General features: G+C 38.6%; 1 protein-coding gene across 4 annotated transcripts in view; it reads left to right on the plus strand.

Annotated features, from left to right (window-relative positions):
* Positions 1-205: 205 nt before the first annotated feature.
* LOC132139783 (ATP-binding cassette sub-family A member 2-like) overlaps positions 206-18,095 on the plus strand; it is a 61,071-nt gene continuing 43,181 nt past the window's right edge. For 2 of the 4 annotated variants that reach the window (XM_059548397.1, XM_059548400.1), the window contains exon 1: positions 206-811. In XM_059548397.1, coding sequence (XP_059404380.1) covers positions 746-811 — 66 coding nt within the window. In that variant the 5' untranslated portion in view covers positions 206-745. The remainder of the gene's footprint in view (positions 812-18,095) is intronic. The other 2 variants (XM_059548399.1, XM_059548398.1) reach the window with 1 other exon arrangement.

The following is an 18,095-nucleotide window of genomic DNA, read 5'->3' on the forward strand; positions in this document are numbered from 1 at the left end:
CTTTTACCATTAGACAATATTTGTTATATGTCATGTTTTTTTCTTTATAAATCGTGCTGCCTGTGGTAACTGGTCACTCGAGCTCTGTTTTTTCTCCACCGAACTGGTGAAACCAGTGCTATGCTACAGAGGGTGCTATTTGCTTTCCTCACTCAACTCTTTTCAAGGGTAACTAGCTAGAATTACATTCAGTACTCTGATCAAAGATCATAGACATGCAATCCACGACAGCCACAAAATAAAATGTAATCTCTGTGAAGTCTGTCCAGCTCGGTCCACATTACCTCAATCCCAGAAGTAAAGCTAAAGATGGTGAGGTTAAAATGTTCTCACATCGATGGAGTTTCTATAAATAGCCAGGCGTCGCAGAATGATGAGGATTCAGCAGCGCATCAGTAATCCACCTGAGGCAGCCGCTAGATTATCTTAAAAATCACATCTGATCTACCTGACACATCGGTCGCGCGCTCAATGCGCTCAAATTACTATAGAAATAATAGACGTTCGTTCGCTTGGCTGAAGCTGACAGGAGTATCTCCGCCCATTGCTCAATGAGATGCGAATATCTACATCTGCTGCTACCAAAAGAGCAGTTTGTTCACAAACCCAGCCATCTTAATTCAGGATGTTTGGCTTTGTCACACACCGGGGAGGGCAAAATGCAGACAGAGCGGAATCTCAAAACCACAACAACACTGTGATGAATATAGTATAATTTGCGACTTCATTCTCCAACTCGTCGAAAATGGGATTTCTACACCAGCTACACCTTCTCCTGTGGAAAAACGTGACTTTAAAGCGCAGAGGACCGGTAAGAGTGTTTCTGTTTACGTGTCGCGCGTATTTTTTATTTTAATTTAGGCCTTTTTGGGTTGAACACGTCGCGACAGATGCACGAGCAGGGCGTCAGTCACGTTGAGGTAACGTATTGCAAAACATTGAGCCTACAGGCGAAATTATATGGTACTCCGCTGACTTCAGTGATAGTGTTTCAACATGATCTGGCCTTTTAAATGTTACACAAATTCCACATCTTCTGAAACAGCGTGGGCGGAACAACTTAACTGAAAGGAAGTTGTGTTGTCAGTCGATCACCTGCTAACAGGTCGTTGCCTGAACAACCTGTTAGTTCGACTATAACCACACATCTCTAGCAAGTTGAGGTGCCGCTATACAACCAATTAGCTGGGTGATAGATTGTTACCTGCTTCTGATGTTAAGAAAAACTATCAGATTTATCCCTGAAGTGTGTATCAGTGTTTTCCTGTGTACTGAATCAAGCTCAACCCATTTTAACGCTCAGATGCACTTAAACAAATATGACATGCAAAATCTCTGGCTTATGACATGTCACTGGCCTTATAAGGAAACTATAAGGAAATATCATTCTGTTGCTTTAAGGACTGAAGTACTGCACAGCAGTCTTATACCAGATGACAAAAGAATATTCTTACTGAAAGAAAGTGTAATCATGTAGTTCTTTCATTTTTAGAATTGCATTAGTCCACACCACAACTATAACGACAATGGAGGAACACCGTTGTTGGAATCACTTTAACAATTATTATAAAAAATGTACAGCTTCAAAGAGCTTGACAAAACTGCAGTGTGCGTTTACAGTGTAATAAACAGAACATTATGGTGCATTGGGGTGGATGCAAATATGGTTATCTTTATGTATCTTTATAGATATCGTTCTTGAGGTGAACAGGCCTTTAGAGCAAACTGGCTCATAACTGGGAGTTTTTGTGAGTGATATATTGTATGACTAAATCTAGCAGCATTTTAAGAATGCTTGCCACTTAATCCTTATCTTTATCATATCAACTTTATGTGAATGTGAATCCAAATCTGGTGTTGAACAGAAGTGGGCTCTCAAGAACCTTGTCCTAACACTCAATTAGGAAATAAACCACAGTACATTGAGTAGAGTTTTGACCTTAAAAAGATACTTAATTACTAAGCATTGTGCCTATCTTTACAAGCCAGATACTTGCTGCTCTGTTATGTTATTTTTAGAAGCACCATTTTACAATACGTTTGCAGCAGACGTCAAGCTCCCTGGAGGTAAGGATCACCCTGTAAGAATAGTAACAGTTACGTCACTGGGCCAGTTTGATCACATAGGGCCAATTTCAGGGGGAGTTTGAAGACTTTGTAGATTGATGGGACTCTGGGAAGTGGCTAGTCAGCGAAAGTTTCAGCCTACTCTGTCCTTCAGATGCTAAATGAATGAGGTCCAGTGAGTTCAGCTCTCCACTGGCTGCCTGCCTTTATTGGTTACTCACTGCTGATATGTCAGTGGTAAATGCTGTCAGCCTTTTGTCAAGAAAGAGTGTGTGGTTCGATAGTGGTGGAGTGCAGGTGTGTTCAGAAGTTTGTCAGAGACAGTGCATCTATAAGAGATGTTTTTGCTGATTTTCTAATGTAGTTTTGATTTACTGGGCTGTTGATGGGGATGCAGTTGGTGGCTAACAGCTTTATTTAGGTCAGTTCCCCAATTCATGTTTGCTATCTAAGACTGATATGTTGATTTCATAGTGAGGATGCAGTTATATTCAAAGCACTCTCATAAAATCCCTCACAGCTAAATTACAGCTTGTTTGCTTCTCCATATCCCATTCAAAATATTTGATCAAGCATAAATGGGTATCCATACTAAAAAAAAAATATCTCTGAACCCAGCTCCTAAAATTAGAACTAAACAACCAAATCGCTCAGCTTAGATAAAGTAAAATAGTGCATTGACTTTACATGATACTTTGCTACAGTGAATTAAATTTAAATTTAAATGCTTATTTCTATCACTATGTTTGGTTATTTAAACTAGCAAGTTTTCCTAATTATTATGATTAGATTTCCCAGTGATTATGACTGTATTTGTGTGTTTTGTAACTTATGGAGCCCCACACATGGCATTCCGAAAAAAAATAGTAGGCTAAATCGTGTGCACTATTAACTATTTCGTTTCCTCGATTTATAAATTGTGCACACAATTTATAAATCGAGAGAACGAATTAGTAAATTGTGTGCACAATTTAGCAAATTGAGGGAACAAATTAGCCAAGTGTTCATTTTTTAGATAGAGACTCATTCTTTAATAAAAATCAGGCAATAAGGGCACGAATCATGGATTGGTCTGTGTTGTGTGATGCCAATGAGATGCTGTTACAATTGTTATTAATATTATTTATTTATATTTTGCCACATTTGTGACTGTTTTAGTCACAATAGACTGGGTAATTTTTTTTTTTACAAAGCGATTTCTCCACCTCAAACCCCATCAAAAATATAAAACACATTCCATAGTCTGTTTTATAAATTGTTTTATGGTCCCTGTTTGAAGATTAGATGAATATTAACCCAAAATTGGTCTTTTAATGCAACGGCTGCCTTTACCTTATGCCAAGTGCAACACAGACTGGCCTACTTCCTGCCTGCAAGCTTCAATCCCTGAACAATTGGTTGAGGCAGGGATGGGTAAAACTGTCTGCGTATCTATGGAGAAATAGATAGAAAGAGGGATAGATAGATAAAGCAAGTTCGAGAAAGAGTCAAGATACAGACAGCAGTCTGATAACCTGACAGTCAATGCGAGAGCGAATTATTGTAATGCCAGGTGTCTGAATTATGCATGCAGACTGTAAGTTAATGGAATCACAGTATGTGCTCTGTGAGCTGGTTTTATGCTGTGATCTCACTAGTAGTGAAATCACAAATGCAGATGCTCTACCATTCAATCATTCAGTTTATGTATGTGGAGATGATGGTGTTACACATTTATTTCCATTAAGAACATTTACTAAAACGCTAGCTAAATGTGGGCCTCAAATTTTCTAAGATGACATCATAGATTTGTGCAATAATTATATTTTATAATATATAAGATGTATTAACATAAGCGTTATAAGACACGTAAATATAAGATATGTAAATATGACATTTACTGTAGCATTACAGAAAGCCCTATTCCTTTTACATTATTGCATTAGATTCCTTTCAGTGCTGTGAGGAATATAGAGTACGTCAGTGCTCCTCTAGTTTGGCAGAAATGCAATCTGAGTTTGGCAAACTAATAAAGGGTTCCATTTTTGTGATGAAAATTAAATGGGAAGACTTAAATATTAAGTGTTCAAAGACTGTTGATTCAGCAAGCAATACATTTATGCTGCACTAGCGAGCACCTTTTGAGATTGAGCCTGTATCACTGGAAGACAAATCATATATGCAAGCACAAAATTATTCTATTACATTAAAGGAATTTCATTGAGAAGCAGTATGTTTTTGAGATCCATTGGATTGTAATTAGAAATGACATTGTGGAATGTGTTGTAATATGGTGATATGGCAGCAGAGAAATTACGGTCCTTGTATGGATATTTTTCATACTACTTTAATTATTTCTTCTCTTCTCAGTAATTTCTGCAATTAATTCAGCCCAACTTGCTTACAACTTCACTCTAAGTTTAGTTTGTACTTAATTGTAATATTGATTGAATAACAACACACAATATATTGGTAACATATATATAAAGTATTACTTTTCATTAAAATAATGTTGGATATTTAATAGTGCATGGCATGCTGATTTACCATATGTTAATATTTTCAGATAGATTTCTTTTGCTGCTTATTTAAAGAGAATCTTAAAAATCTCTAATAATTTAATAACATTGTAATCTTTAGCAAATTTCAAAATCAATATCCATTTTTCATGATGTACTTTGTTTTTATTCCTAAGTTCACTTGTAGTGTTTATATTTTTATTAGAAGTTTTAAATCTGTGCATTCCTAATTCCATGTCATCATAATATTTGCATATGCAATTTTTTTTAAGACCTGTTTGTTTACTAATTTATGATTATGGTTTTTCCTGTCCTGCATCTATTAAACCTACAGCACTTGTACACTGCAAAGAAACTGTCATTTTTAAACAAATTTTATGTAGAACCACAGCCTCCCACCTTTTCTAAAACTTTCGCCTGGTGAATTTGTGCACTGATATGTGCAAATCTAGTTTTTGTATTAGTTATACGTTTGCAAGAAGATTAATATGATTAGATGTAAAATGGTTTCTGTGGGAGTGCAGTAAACCAGTACATTAAACTGACGTGCACCGTAACATTTACTAGGATGATTTTGTGACGTGAATGCTGTTAACATTTTGTGTGATTATGGAGCTTTGTGACTCATCCACCAGTTGCATAAAGAAAAAGCGGCATTAAGGATAGCATAGATGTTCATGGACAGTTTACTGTAGATCATAGTGATCGGGTCAGTGGAAAGCCGTGTGTTGGAGCAATATTGATGACCATCAGTCTGCTTGTGAAGTAAGTGGGGCACTGAAAGTTCCTCGTTTCCAGTGATTGTTGTCCTGCTAGCCCAGCATAGCTCAGACAGCCTCCTGAATTATTGAGATCTCTCCGTACTCCTGGGAGAAAAGTGGCACCGAAGGAAGATTGGATTAAATAAACATGAGATGGAGGAGAAAAGGAATGAGGCAGAGAGTACTATAATGGTCAACCATTCTGGGGGAGCAGGATTTAGGTAGGAGAGAGTTGATGGATGGAAATGTCTTTTGTCAGTGCGGTGCTGACAAGCGAGAGTTAATGACATGAGTGCTGGAGTGAGAGAGGACTGTAATGAGGACAGGGCAGTGTGTTAAAAGAGGATCCAGTGAGAAAATAGAGGTTTTAGAAAGAGTGTGTTTGGAGAAGGTGATAGAGAGATGTGGAGGGGGCATGAAGACAAGATAGAAATGAAATGATGTAATACAGGAAAGAGGGATTGTGGATTACAGAACTGGCGAGGCAATGAGTTATACTTTACTTTGGCAACAAGATCAGCTAAATCCCTGATCTTTAAGCCTTTCAATGTGTGCCTGTCTTGAATGGAATTTAAGGCAGGGACGGTCCCTCTTAAATGATAATTATTGCAGCAGTGTTGACCTTGTAAATCCAAGCTCAGGCAGGGAGCCATAAATTGGGGCAGAGAGAGAGATGGAGAGAACTGGGTTAGTTTTGGAGATAAATACAAGTTTTCCACCAAAATAGTTCTTATTCTTATGCTGGAGCAAAGTGTCTGAACCTCATTCAGAACCGGCCTGTATTTCCACTGATTCGAGAGCTGAAAGATGATTTAGGCTAACTGTCTCAAACTACATAATGTACCCTTCACACAAGAAAATACCCGATGTCAATCCTTAAAGGGGTCCTAATTGTTCTCTTTCACGAAGTCTTGATTTTGTTTTGGGGGTGTACTGTAACAGGCTCTCATACTAGGTTGTTGGAAAAACACATTATTTTTCACATATTTTACATTATTACAACACCTCTCTCCTCATTCTGGCTTGAATAGTTCAAGTATCAAATAAAGGTCCACCTTCTGAAATACGAAATGTGCTGTGATTGGTTAGCTGGGCCAGTGTGTGTTGTGATTGGCAGCACTCTGCACCTCTCTGTCGGGAAATGTCTTGATCCTTATCATAGCCACCTGCGAGCTTCTGTGTAAATATTGCATCAAAATCAAATCAATTTGAGCGGGATTTCAACTCGGATAATTGTAACCACTCTAAGCTTGTCTGCCTTGACAACTCAGACTAACTCTCTATGCCTTCTCTAATGTAGCTCAACCAGGTCTCGTCCCATTTTTCGATATTTGTGATATCACAAAACTTGGAAAATATGCGTTGTAGTTCAAACGACTCATTTGTTGTAGTTTTTGAAAAGTATTTTTTGTTAAATAAATTAGATCTTTCTGCAGATCTGCAGATCTTTTTTATTCTCAAACAGCAACATTACAAACTAATTAAAGTTGAAAAAGTGAAAACGCATAATAGGACCCCTTTAACCATATTTCGTTATGCCATCACAAGCTACTTCTTGATGATTTAAGTTTTGATAGTAAACTAAAAACATAAAAAATCCACAAATGATTTTTGTTAATATCATAAAGTGAAACAGAACTGTTCTAAAGTTTGGGTTCTAAAGTCTCTTATGCTCACCAAGACTGCATGTATTTGATCAAAAAGTTACAAAAAAAATTATTACAATTTAAAACTCTTTTCTATTTTAACATTAACAAATTTAATTAATTTCTGAGATGGCAACATTGAATTTTCAGCAGCAATTTTCAGCAGCCACATGATCCATTAGAGATACATTTAATATGCTAATTTGGTGCTCAAGAAACATTTCTTGTTATCAGTGTTGAAAACAACTGCTTAGTAGTTTTGTGGGAAAATGATTAATTATTTTCCTGATTCTTAGATGAACAGTTTAAAAGAACAGCATTTATTTGACATGTTTTGTAACACCATATCTTTGCTGTCGCTTTTGGTCAGTTTAATGTGTCCTTGCTGAATGTTTGTCAGCTAAACACACATTGCATCTCCACATTAATGTGACATCTTTTAAATATCAATGAGAGAACAGGTTAAGTTATCTGTGTTTGTTACGAGCCCTTGCTCTTTCTCTTTTCCCTTCCTGAGTGCAGCTGCTAATTGGATGTGGGCGGAGACTATTACAAACACCTGAAGCCTCTACCTATTTAAGAACTGCTGGCACTTCAATGGCGACTTGCCCTGGGAACTCTGTTTTGTGTTTGTGTTTAGTCTTGTTTCGCATTCTCTTTTGTTTAAGGATGGTGAGTAGAGTGACTGCCTGTTTAGTTACCACAGAGTACATAGAAAGCATGGGTAAGTGAGCTGACCCGGAAGACTTTTGCTGTTTTCCAATTTTTTCTATATATTTTACCTGTATAATGAAACTTAAACTTTTGCCCTGGCCACTGTGGTGTTTGTTGCCTTTAGAATGGCTTTCTTATGTTGGTCCCTAAACAGGGTCGTAACAGTGTTCTAGTGTGTTTTGTCTCTGGCTTGTGACTTCAGTGGTTCAGTACACAACCTTTCTGTCTTTTCTGAGTTCTAAACCTATGGAATGATTCCATAATCGGTAGGGCTGCACGATGTGTCGTTTAAGCATCGATATCGCGATGTACGAATCCACGATAGTCCCATCGCAGGATGTGCGATGTAGGCTGTCGTAGTTGATCTGTATGGGCCAGAGAGAGAGAGAGAGAGAGAGAGAGAGCGCGCGCGCGAGAGAGAGCGAGCCCCGGCCGCACGCTCAACGTCTTCAAACAACACGAGCGCTGTCTTGCTCTCTCTCCCTCGCACATATTAAACAATTGACACGGTGTCGATGTTAAAATCATTTAAAATGAGAATGTAAGTGTGCTCACCACATTTTTGTTTGTAAGAAAAAAAATAGATTAGATTTCATATCGCAATATTATATCGCAGAAAAATAAAATATCGCAATGTAATTTTTTCCCAATATCGTGCAGCCCTACGGACATCAGGAGTCTACTTTGTGTTAATTTATAAAGGTAAATATCAAAACTAAACAAGTTGATTTGAGTTGATGTTCATGCTCTTAGCTCAAATATTACAGGAAGTTTAAGTAATTTATGCACTTAAATGTAATTTTATAGACTTGTTTTATAGACTTGCCTTACCCTACTGTGAACAGAAGTTAAAGTGAGGCACTATAGTAAGACAGTAATAGTATAGTAGTAAAAAGGAACACAAAAGGAACACCTATGATGTTTGTTACCATTGAGATCTCTATTAGTATATTAAGTTACTATTGAGACTATTTCATCTCATTCTTTTTGTTTAGTTAACACAATGAGGAAGTACAGTTACTTCAGATTTACCTTTTAACACTGAAATAATCGAAATAACCTTGAACTTGTGAAAATGGACAATTGTGCTATATACTGAAGATACAAAATATAAAATCTCTTACAAAATAAAATCTTTTAAATTTGTATTTTCCTTTTAACCTGTGTATACTGGGTTTAAATTCTCTTAAAAATCAATTAACGTTTTTTTTTTTAACCCCAGTTATCTTGTGTGACAGTTAATCATGACACAAAAAAATAATGAAGAATCCCAACCCTTTTTTCTTTGCTTCATTTCTTTTAAATGCTTCAAAATGCCACTCTCTTACTGTCACCCGCCCCAGTTCCTGGAAAATGAGAGAAATGAATCAAAGCCATCCTGTGTCAAGAAAGCATCTAATTGATCTGTTTTTGTGTTTGTGAGATTATGATGGATATCAAGAGTTTTTGTGTGTGTGTGTGTGTGTGTGTGTGTCTCCTAGTCCTGCTGTATGAGTCACCTGTTATCCATCTCAAAGAAAGAAAGTCTGCTTTTTAAGAGTGGATCTGTTTGCTTTCGTTGTAAAGCCAGATTCGGACAGTAATTGTTTCTCATGGGCATGTAAGCTATTTTCAGCATTTACATGAGTCGGTGATTTGATGACCGAAATCCAGAATGTCAGTGTTTTTCTCCCACTGTTACAACCCTGGCTCTAGGGATGCAACATAAAGGACACTACAACAAAGTTTGCCAATCAAAATTAAGTTTATTTAATATTAAAAGAAAAAAGGGGACTGTAGAAGCAGAAACACTACTGCTGCAGTGCTGGCTGCAAGACGACAGAGAGAGTGAGAGCATGTGTCCAAGACTTTAAGTGGCTCCCTTCAGGTGGCACCAATTAACCCATTGATTGCAGGTAAGCTACCAGGGAAACTGCAACAAATCACAGATTAGAACACTCCCACATAACACTCCCACCCTTAAAACATTGCTATGGAATAACATATGGCAAAGTCAACAAGTACATGAAATATAAACAAGCACTTACGACCTTGAGAAAGCATACGCCAAAACATTGTCCTTTCCAGGAATGTGGCAGACTGAAAGGTCATATCCCTGCAAGAACAGGCTCCATCGCATTAAGCGCTGGTTAGAGTTTCTCATACTATGGAGGAACACTAGGGGATTATGATCAGTGTCGCAATCAGTGAAACACTGGATGAAACATACACATCAAAATGGTTCAGAGCAAGAATAAGGGCCAAAGCTTCCTTTTCAAATGGTAGAATAGTGCTTCTGATGGATATCAAATTTCTTTGAACAATAGCACACAGGGTGCTCAACTTCCTCTGAATCATCTTGAAGAACTGCACCCACACCGAAGTCACTAGCGTCCACAGCTAGCTTGAAAGGTCTGTTAAAATCAGGGGCAGCAAGAATAGGAGAACTGCTCAACAAGGCCTTTAGATTGTCAAAGGCCACCTGGCATGACTCCGACCAAACAAAAGGAACCTTAGGACTAAGCAGGTTCGTTAAAGGTGTAGCAACAGTGGCATCCTGCCATACCCAGGAAACGTTTTAGTTCCCGCCGAGATGATGGTACAGCAAAGTTCACGATGGCCTCCACTTTTGCTCCCACTGGAGACACATGACCGTGGCCAACAACTTTACCCAAGTAAGTTACTGTGGCCTGCCCAAACTCGCACTTGGAGAGGTTCAATGTCAAATTTGCAGCCTTTAACCGTTTGAAAACATCCCTGAGCTGGGCCAAGTGTTGAGACCAGGTAGAACTATAAATAACTAAATCATCAAGGTAAGCCTCACATCCTGCAACTCCTTCCAACACCCTATTCACCAGACGCTGGAAAGTAGCAGGTGCATTTCGCATTCCAAATGCCATAACCTTATAATGACAGAAGTTGTCCGGCGTCACAAAAGCAGAGAACTCACGGGCTTGCTGGCTGAGTGGAACCTGCCAGTAGCCTTTTAAAAGATCTAACTTTGAAACAAAAGATGCAGAACCTACTTGGTCAATACAGTCGTCTAGCCGTGGAAGAGGATAGGAGTCAGGCTTAGTGATAGCATTTACCTTACGAAAATCGGTACAAAACCGAAACGAACCATCATGTTTCTCAACTAGTAAACATGGTGAACTCCAAGCACTAAAAGTCGGTTTAGCTATGTTATGTTCCAACATATACTCTACCTCTTTACGCAAAAGCTGCCGTTTAACAGGATTCACCCTATACGGGTGCTGCTTAATAGGGTTAGCTTGGCCTACATCAATGTCATGCTCTAACACATTGGTACAAGATGGAACATCAGAAAACAAGGCCAAGTCTTGACCAATTAACTGAATAATATCAGAGCGCTCAGAGAGATTTAGATACGACAACTGAATGTCTAAATCAGCCAAGATTTTAGAATTTGGCAATCTACTCTGAGCAATCTCAGAGACCGCAACACCTTCTACGGTCTCAGCAGATGGAGCATTCAGTGTAGCCAAGGCCTTGATCTCTGTAGACCCTGTTTGATTACGGTCAAAGTAAGCCTTGAGTAAATTCACATGACACAAGCGGATTTTCCTTTTACGATCTGGAGTCTTAACCAAGTAGTCACACTCACCAACTTTCCGATCAATGGTATATGGACCGCTATATTGAGCTCAGTATTGGTAAGAGCACCAGCACTTGGTCTCCTGAACAAAACACCCGATGTTTAGCCTTTCGATCATACCAAGTCTTCATCTTTTCCTGAGCTGCTTTCAAATTCTCTTTGGCCAGTTCACAAGCTCGGCTAAGCCTAAGACGAAAGTTAGACACATAGTCCAAAAGGTTAGTAGGAGTAGAATGCTCAACATCTAACCATTTCTCCTTTACCAATTTCAAGGGCCCCCTCACAGTGTGGCCAAACACAAGTTCAGCTGGACTGAAACCAAGGGATTCCTGAACCACCTCTCTAACTGCAAAGAGGAGTATAGGAATGCCATCATCATCCCAGTCTCTCTCAAACTCTTTGCAGTAGGTCTTCAGCATAGTCTTGAGAGTTTGATGGAATCTCTCAAGTGCACCTTGAGATTCTGGATGATACGCTGATGAAATATTATGCCGAATAGACATCTGCTTCAACACCTGGGAGAAAAGGCGAGACATAAAATTAGACCCTTGATCAGACTGAACAACTCTTGGTAGCCCAAACACTGAAAAACTTAATAAGGGCTTTGGAAATAGCAGGGGCTGTGACCTTGCGCAAAGGAACAGCTTCAGGAAATCTTGTAGCAGCACACATAATTGTGAGAAGATATTGATTACCTGACTTGGTACGAGAAAGAGGTCCAACACAATCAATCAAGACATGTTCAAATGGCTCTCCAATGGCAGGAATGGGATGTAATGGAGCTGCAGGAATAGACTGGTTGGGTTTGCCTACAACCTGACAAACATGACATGATCTACAATACTGAGCCACATCGGACCTCACCCCAGGCCAGAAGAAATGCCTTAACAAACGATCCAAAGTTTTCTTGACCCCCAAATGGCCAGACAGACAATGATCATGGGCAAGACACAATATGTAAGATCGATAAACTTCTGGAACCACCACTTGAAACACACTACTCCAGCCATCCCCACATGGTATTTTTGGATCGGTCCACTTTCTCATCAAAACCCAATCACTAACAAAATAGCCAGAAACAACATTTGATAGCACTTCGTCAGACACTAAATCTTCAAACATGGATGATAAAGTGGGATCTTGTTTTTGCTCAAGTATTAACTGTTCATGGGATGGAAACATCTTTCCACTCCCTGCCAAGTTCATGTCACCTTGGGCCATGAAAGTATCATAAAGTGGAATCACAGATTGACTGTTGAAAGGTTTGGCTTCAACTTGCCTCTTAGCAGACATAGCACGAGTAGTTGCACAGACAGGAAAAGTTTCTGGAAATGCCAATTCAAGTTCGTCTGGACCATCTGACTTGAGGACAGTAGAGGTTACTTCAGGGACAGCAAGAACTTTCCCACCAGCTAAATCATTCCCTAGAATAAAGGACACCCCATCTATGGGAATCTGGGAACTAAGTGCCACAACAACATTGCCAGAGATTAAATCTGATTGGAGATTAATGTTATGTAAAGGCATAGACAAAAATCCCCCACCAAAACGTTTAACAATTACCTCTGAACCTTGAGCTGACTTTTCATTGAAGGACAAGACATCACATCAAATCACAGATTGAAAAGCTCCAGTATCTCTCCAGATCTTGATAGCTTGCCTGTGTTCAGGGTCAGAAGACAGATGCACAAAACCATCCATCAGAAATGATGATGAGCCAGCTAACTCACCTTTCTTGCATGAAACATCAGCAACTGAAGATGTCAATGGAAGGCTTGGCACAGGGCTTACAAAGGCTACAGTCTTTGCAGACTTCTGTTTCTTACTTAGAACAGGACAATCTGCGATAAGATGGCCTGGTCTCTTACAATAAAAACAAGCCCTTTCTGAAATCAAACCGTCAGTAGTCATTTTATTGGAAGGTGATGAGGCAAGGGGCACAGACTCTACAAACCGAGACCTATTGTACTTAATCCGGTCCTGAAACTCAGCTTGTTTGTCACCAAAATGTACCTTATGGGTTAAGACAAACTCATCTGCCAAGATGGCAGCTTGTTCTAAAGTCACTGCCTTCTGCTCATTCAAATAAACAGAAACAGCCTCAGGCAGACAGTTTTTAAATTCCTCAAGCAAAATGAGTTGTCTAAGATGTTCCTTACTTTCCACCCTCTGAGATTTACACCACCGATCAAACAGATTCTCCTTCTGTTTTGCAAACTCAACATAAGTGTCGTGAGCAAGTTTTGTACAACCTCGAAAGCGCTGGCGGTAAGCTTCAGCAACCAACTCGTATGCCCTCAATATAGCTGCTTTAACCTCATCATAATTAGCACTCTTCTCAAGGCTTAGAGCGGAATAAGCTTCCTGAGCTTTACCTACCAAGATACTTTGTAAAAGCAAAGTCCACATAGTTCTAGGCCACTTTGATGTGGTTGCCACACGTTCAAAATGAGAAAAATATCTCTCAACATCTTTCTCAGAAAAAGGAGGTACTAACTTAATATGTCTACCAACATCAAATGGAGAAACATCACCTCTTGGAGTTAAAGCAGCCGCTTTTAATTCCAACTCTTTAAGAGACCGTTCATGTGCAAGAAGCATTTCTTTCTCTCTTAATTTTGTATTAACTTCTAGCTGTTTCTCCTGGAAAGCTAGCTCTCGGAGCCTAAGCTCAATTGCAGCTTCAGACAAAGGAGCAGTCATGGATTGTGGGGAAATCTGCTTAACTTTCAAGATACCATTGTCAATCAAAACACTTCTAATGATTTCCTTCACACTATCCTTCAGTCGTTTCTCACTACTTGTGATGGGAATATCATAATGAGAGGACAACTGCAAAAGTTGATCCTTTGTGAAAAACTCAAGTAACTCTTCTGAAGGTTGCTTTAGGAAGTCTTCTAAAGAAGCCATTACTAAACTCAACACTAACTACACTTAAGTAGTAACACTACTTCTTACATAGAAGTTCAGCAAACACAACAGGTCCAACAGCACACAGCTACAAAAATGACAAATAGCAGCAAAAATGCTCTCAAACAAAGCTTTAAACAAAGTAGAACTAACCCAACCACAGAAGATTACTCACCCCCAAACAATCACGAATATCTAAAGGCAATACTGGGCATTAGTCTACACTAAAGTCCACAAAGGAACTTCACACAACACTGCTAACACACTAAAGTTAGGATCATGGACCAAATAAACATTACAGTTCTTAAAAAAAATGTTTAACTCACCTAGCTTAAGTATTCCTCTTTCACTTCCATCAAAAAGTGAGCATGGTTGCTGAGCTCAAAACACATGAGATCCACCCGGATACCTGCCTAACACTTCTAACTCCTATCTATCTTCTGAGGTGTACCGGGCACGAGGCGACTTTAAAAGCAAAACCTCAGCAACTGTGAACCAATTAATCAATGGTCACAGTTCTGAAATGCTTACCCCCGACAGAGAACAAGTCTCCACCCAGAATAACCTCGAAAACAAAAAAGGAAAAAATAACAAGAGTGAACCGATGGAAGGATCGAATAATCAACCCAGCTGGAACTCTCACCCTTCCTAACCGGGAAAACTCATGCATATACTCAAAAATACTCAAACAACCATACTCACCAAATGATCTCAATCAAAGGGAACAAACGAATACAGTCCCCAAAATATCAAAAGAAAACCAATGCTTTTTACCAACCAAATTGGACGAGCCCCCATTATGTTACAACCCTGGCTCTAGGGATGCAACATAAAGGACACTACAACAAAGTTTGCCAATCAAAATTAAGTTTATTTAATATTAAAAGAAAAAAGGGGACTGTAGAAGCAGAAACACTACTGCTGGCTGCAAGACGAGAGAGAGAGTGAGAGCATGTGTCCAAGACTTTAAGTGGCTCCCTTCAGGTGGCACCTATTAACCCATTGATTGCAGGTAAGCTACCAGGAAAACTGCAACAAATCACAGATTAGAACACTCCCACATAACACCCACCACCTGCATAAAAATCCCTGGCCAAATTACCTACTGTTTTTTTGACAAACAGCAAGGTTATGTGGTAATGTAATTGATGACCAAATTCTCATCTCTGAATAAATCGATTAAAAATTCACTGTCATCCTTTTTGACCACTGCCGAACACCGTACGGTAACTGTTGCTGTAATTTGCATGCATATATTTTTTTTACTGATAAGCCATGGGGAAAGTGTGAGCTCTGTGACTGGCCTCTCACTCTCAAGAACACTTGCTCTGTTTCTCTTTTCCCACAGCTCAACTGCTCTTTCAACTCTTTTCTTCCTTTCTTCTTCCTGCTCTCATATTCTGTCTCTCTCCTACTTACCCTCCTCATAAGGATAAATAGTGTATTCTTATTGAAATGAGGTGCAGTTGCTCTCAGCCTGAGCTAATTTTGTCCTCATGTAAAGCAAATCAAGACATATTTAGCGCTTTGATAAACATGAAATATTAATCTATTATAAATGTACTTTTCACCTAAAGTATTTGATTTGTCATGCAAAGACCTCAGAGACAATAAGAAATTTTTAAATATTAGAAAGATGTTATTAAATATTAGCAGATCTTGTAAGCTTGAAAGTATTATTCTTCCCAGCCATCACACATCAAAAATGAGCTAATGAATCATGATATTCCTGGCTCATTCAAACTCTTCTGGCTACTTAAGTATCCATTTTGTTTCTGTGCTTTTCTCTGCAGAGCATGTTTATGTGCCAAGATGTTCTCCTTTCACAGCCTAGCAATCAGAATTAGAGAGAACAGTGGAAAAGAAGACTGCAGTTTCCCTTTAATCAAGTCAGATACAAAGTGAACATGCTGAATGAAATTAGTGGAGAAGAGAACATTTGAAGGAGGGAGATTACAGAGTCAGAAAAGAGAGAAATGTTATATGGAGGACAGTCTACTTTCAAGGGTTTGTAACTGATCCTGTCATCTTCATTCACAGTCAGTATCCTTTTTGTAAGATGATACATTTTCTCAGGATAGTCATGTTGGTGCAGGTGTAATGGGAGGACAATGGTAACCACACAGGAACACAGGCTGAAATTATTTAATCATAAATATAATACAAATAGTACTATTGTGAAATATTATTACAATTTAAAAGAACACTTTTCTATTTAAATATATTTTACAATGTAATGTACTCCTGTGATGGCAAAACTGAATTTTCAGTGATTACTCTAGTCTTCAGTGTCATAAATCATTTCAACCACAGCTTCAGCATCTATTTATAGTGTAGGGGGCGGGACAATTTAGAATCTAGAGAGCATTTGATTGGGCAGAATGTTTGACGGGAAGCTGAAGTGCAAGGTGATGTCATCAAAATCTTTGATCAGTATTAGCAGAATTGAGACTGTAAAGCTGCGACCCAAATGACATACTATGCACTCATACATTATATACGTGTTCACTATGCATTCAAGCATGTAGTTTATGAATTATAGGTTTATTTTATGAATTAAAGGTTATTTTGTCATTCTTAATCCGAGTCTGGTAGCCCCTCCCCCTTCGCTACTTAATTATAACTGCGACAGTTATGACCATGAAGTGTCCAACATTCCAAACTTTGTTGTTGTTTTTTTCCAGTTATTTAAGTGCATCATCCGAGTATTTAAAGTGCACTTTTTCTTTTGGGATTTTCAGTGTGAACGAACTACCTGCACAATTTATACAAAAAAAAACCCCATCATAGAATAGTGCGTAAGTACACCATTAAAATAAATGATGCTACTCTAATTAGGCTTACCTTTCTGTGGCATGAGGTTTAATTTGTGCCTATGACAGCTGCTGTTTTCACTGCTGTCTCCATCATGCACTTGCAGAGTCGGAAACAGCCTTGAGGGACTAATGTGTCAACAGCACAGATGTTCTAGACACAAACCAGAACAATGCAGTTGACTTCCCATAGGCAAAAAAATGATAGTTAGATCTGTCTTCTGCTGTCGACAGCTTACAGAGATACGATGGACATTGTTCATTTTTGTGAGTAGATACTAGGTCATTTTATTGAGGGTTTAGTATGTACGAAATGTATCCTACATGGATCAATACAGAAACTAAATAGATTAAAACTAAGTTTCAACAAAGTATTAAGAATCTTTCTTTACTTTTGCCTGTCACCTTTATTTGTTTCAAAATGGAAATAAGATTTGTTGAGTTGCTCCTACGTCCAAAATCCTGTTCTCATTGTGTTTGAATCCTGTGAGGACAGATGTATGATTGCACTTAGTGCAGCCTAGCCTATGCTCTGTAGGCCGTAGAGCCATTAGAATAAAAACTAATTACCAAAGGGAAAGGAGGTTTTGAAACTCTTCTGTCCTCCAAGAGACTCCTATTCTACATGAGACGATCTCAAGCTCTGCCTGATAGAGGGATTACCTCCGTCGGTGGTGTTGAATGATGGAGAAAGGGAAGGAATGTGCTTAAGGACAACAAGAGACCAAAATGGTCTGCAATCTCAAGAATGCCGTGTGGGAGAGACTAGGACAGACTTTTGTTTTACACAGAAATAAGGCCTTGAATTGGAGAAAGAAAAGGACAGAGTTGCTTGGATAGAAAAATAAAAATAAATTAACATGGATTGATTGTAGTAATTTTACAATAAATGTATATAATTAAAGTCTACTGTTTCATAGCCAACACGTGGCTTTTTGGCTAGGTTTAAAACCAGGAAAAGTGCACCTTTAGATAAGGCAACATAATAGATGCACTTGTGGTGATAGAAAAGCAAACTTAACATTTTTTAAGAGCTGCGGGATTGCTTATAATAAAAATTTAAATGCAAAATAAAAAAAGGCACGAGGGTC

This window comes from Carassius carassius, chromosome 4, assembly GCF_963082965.1.
Source record: "Carassius carassius chromosome 4, fCarCar2.1, whole genome shotgun sequence".
Taxonomy (NCBI): Eukaryota; Metazoa; Chordata; class Actinopteri; order Cypriniformes; family Cyprinidae; genus Carassius; species Carassius carassius.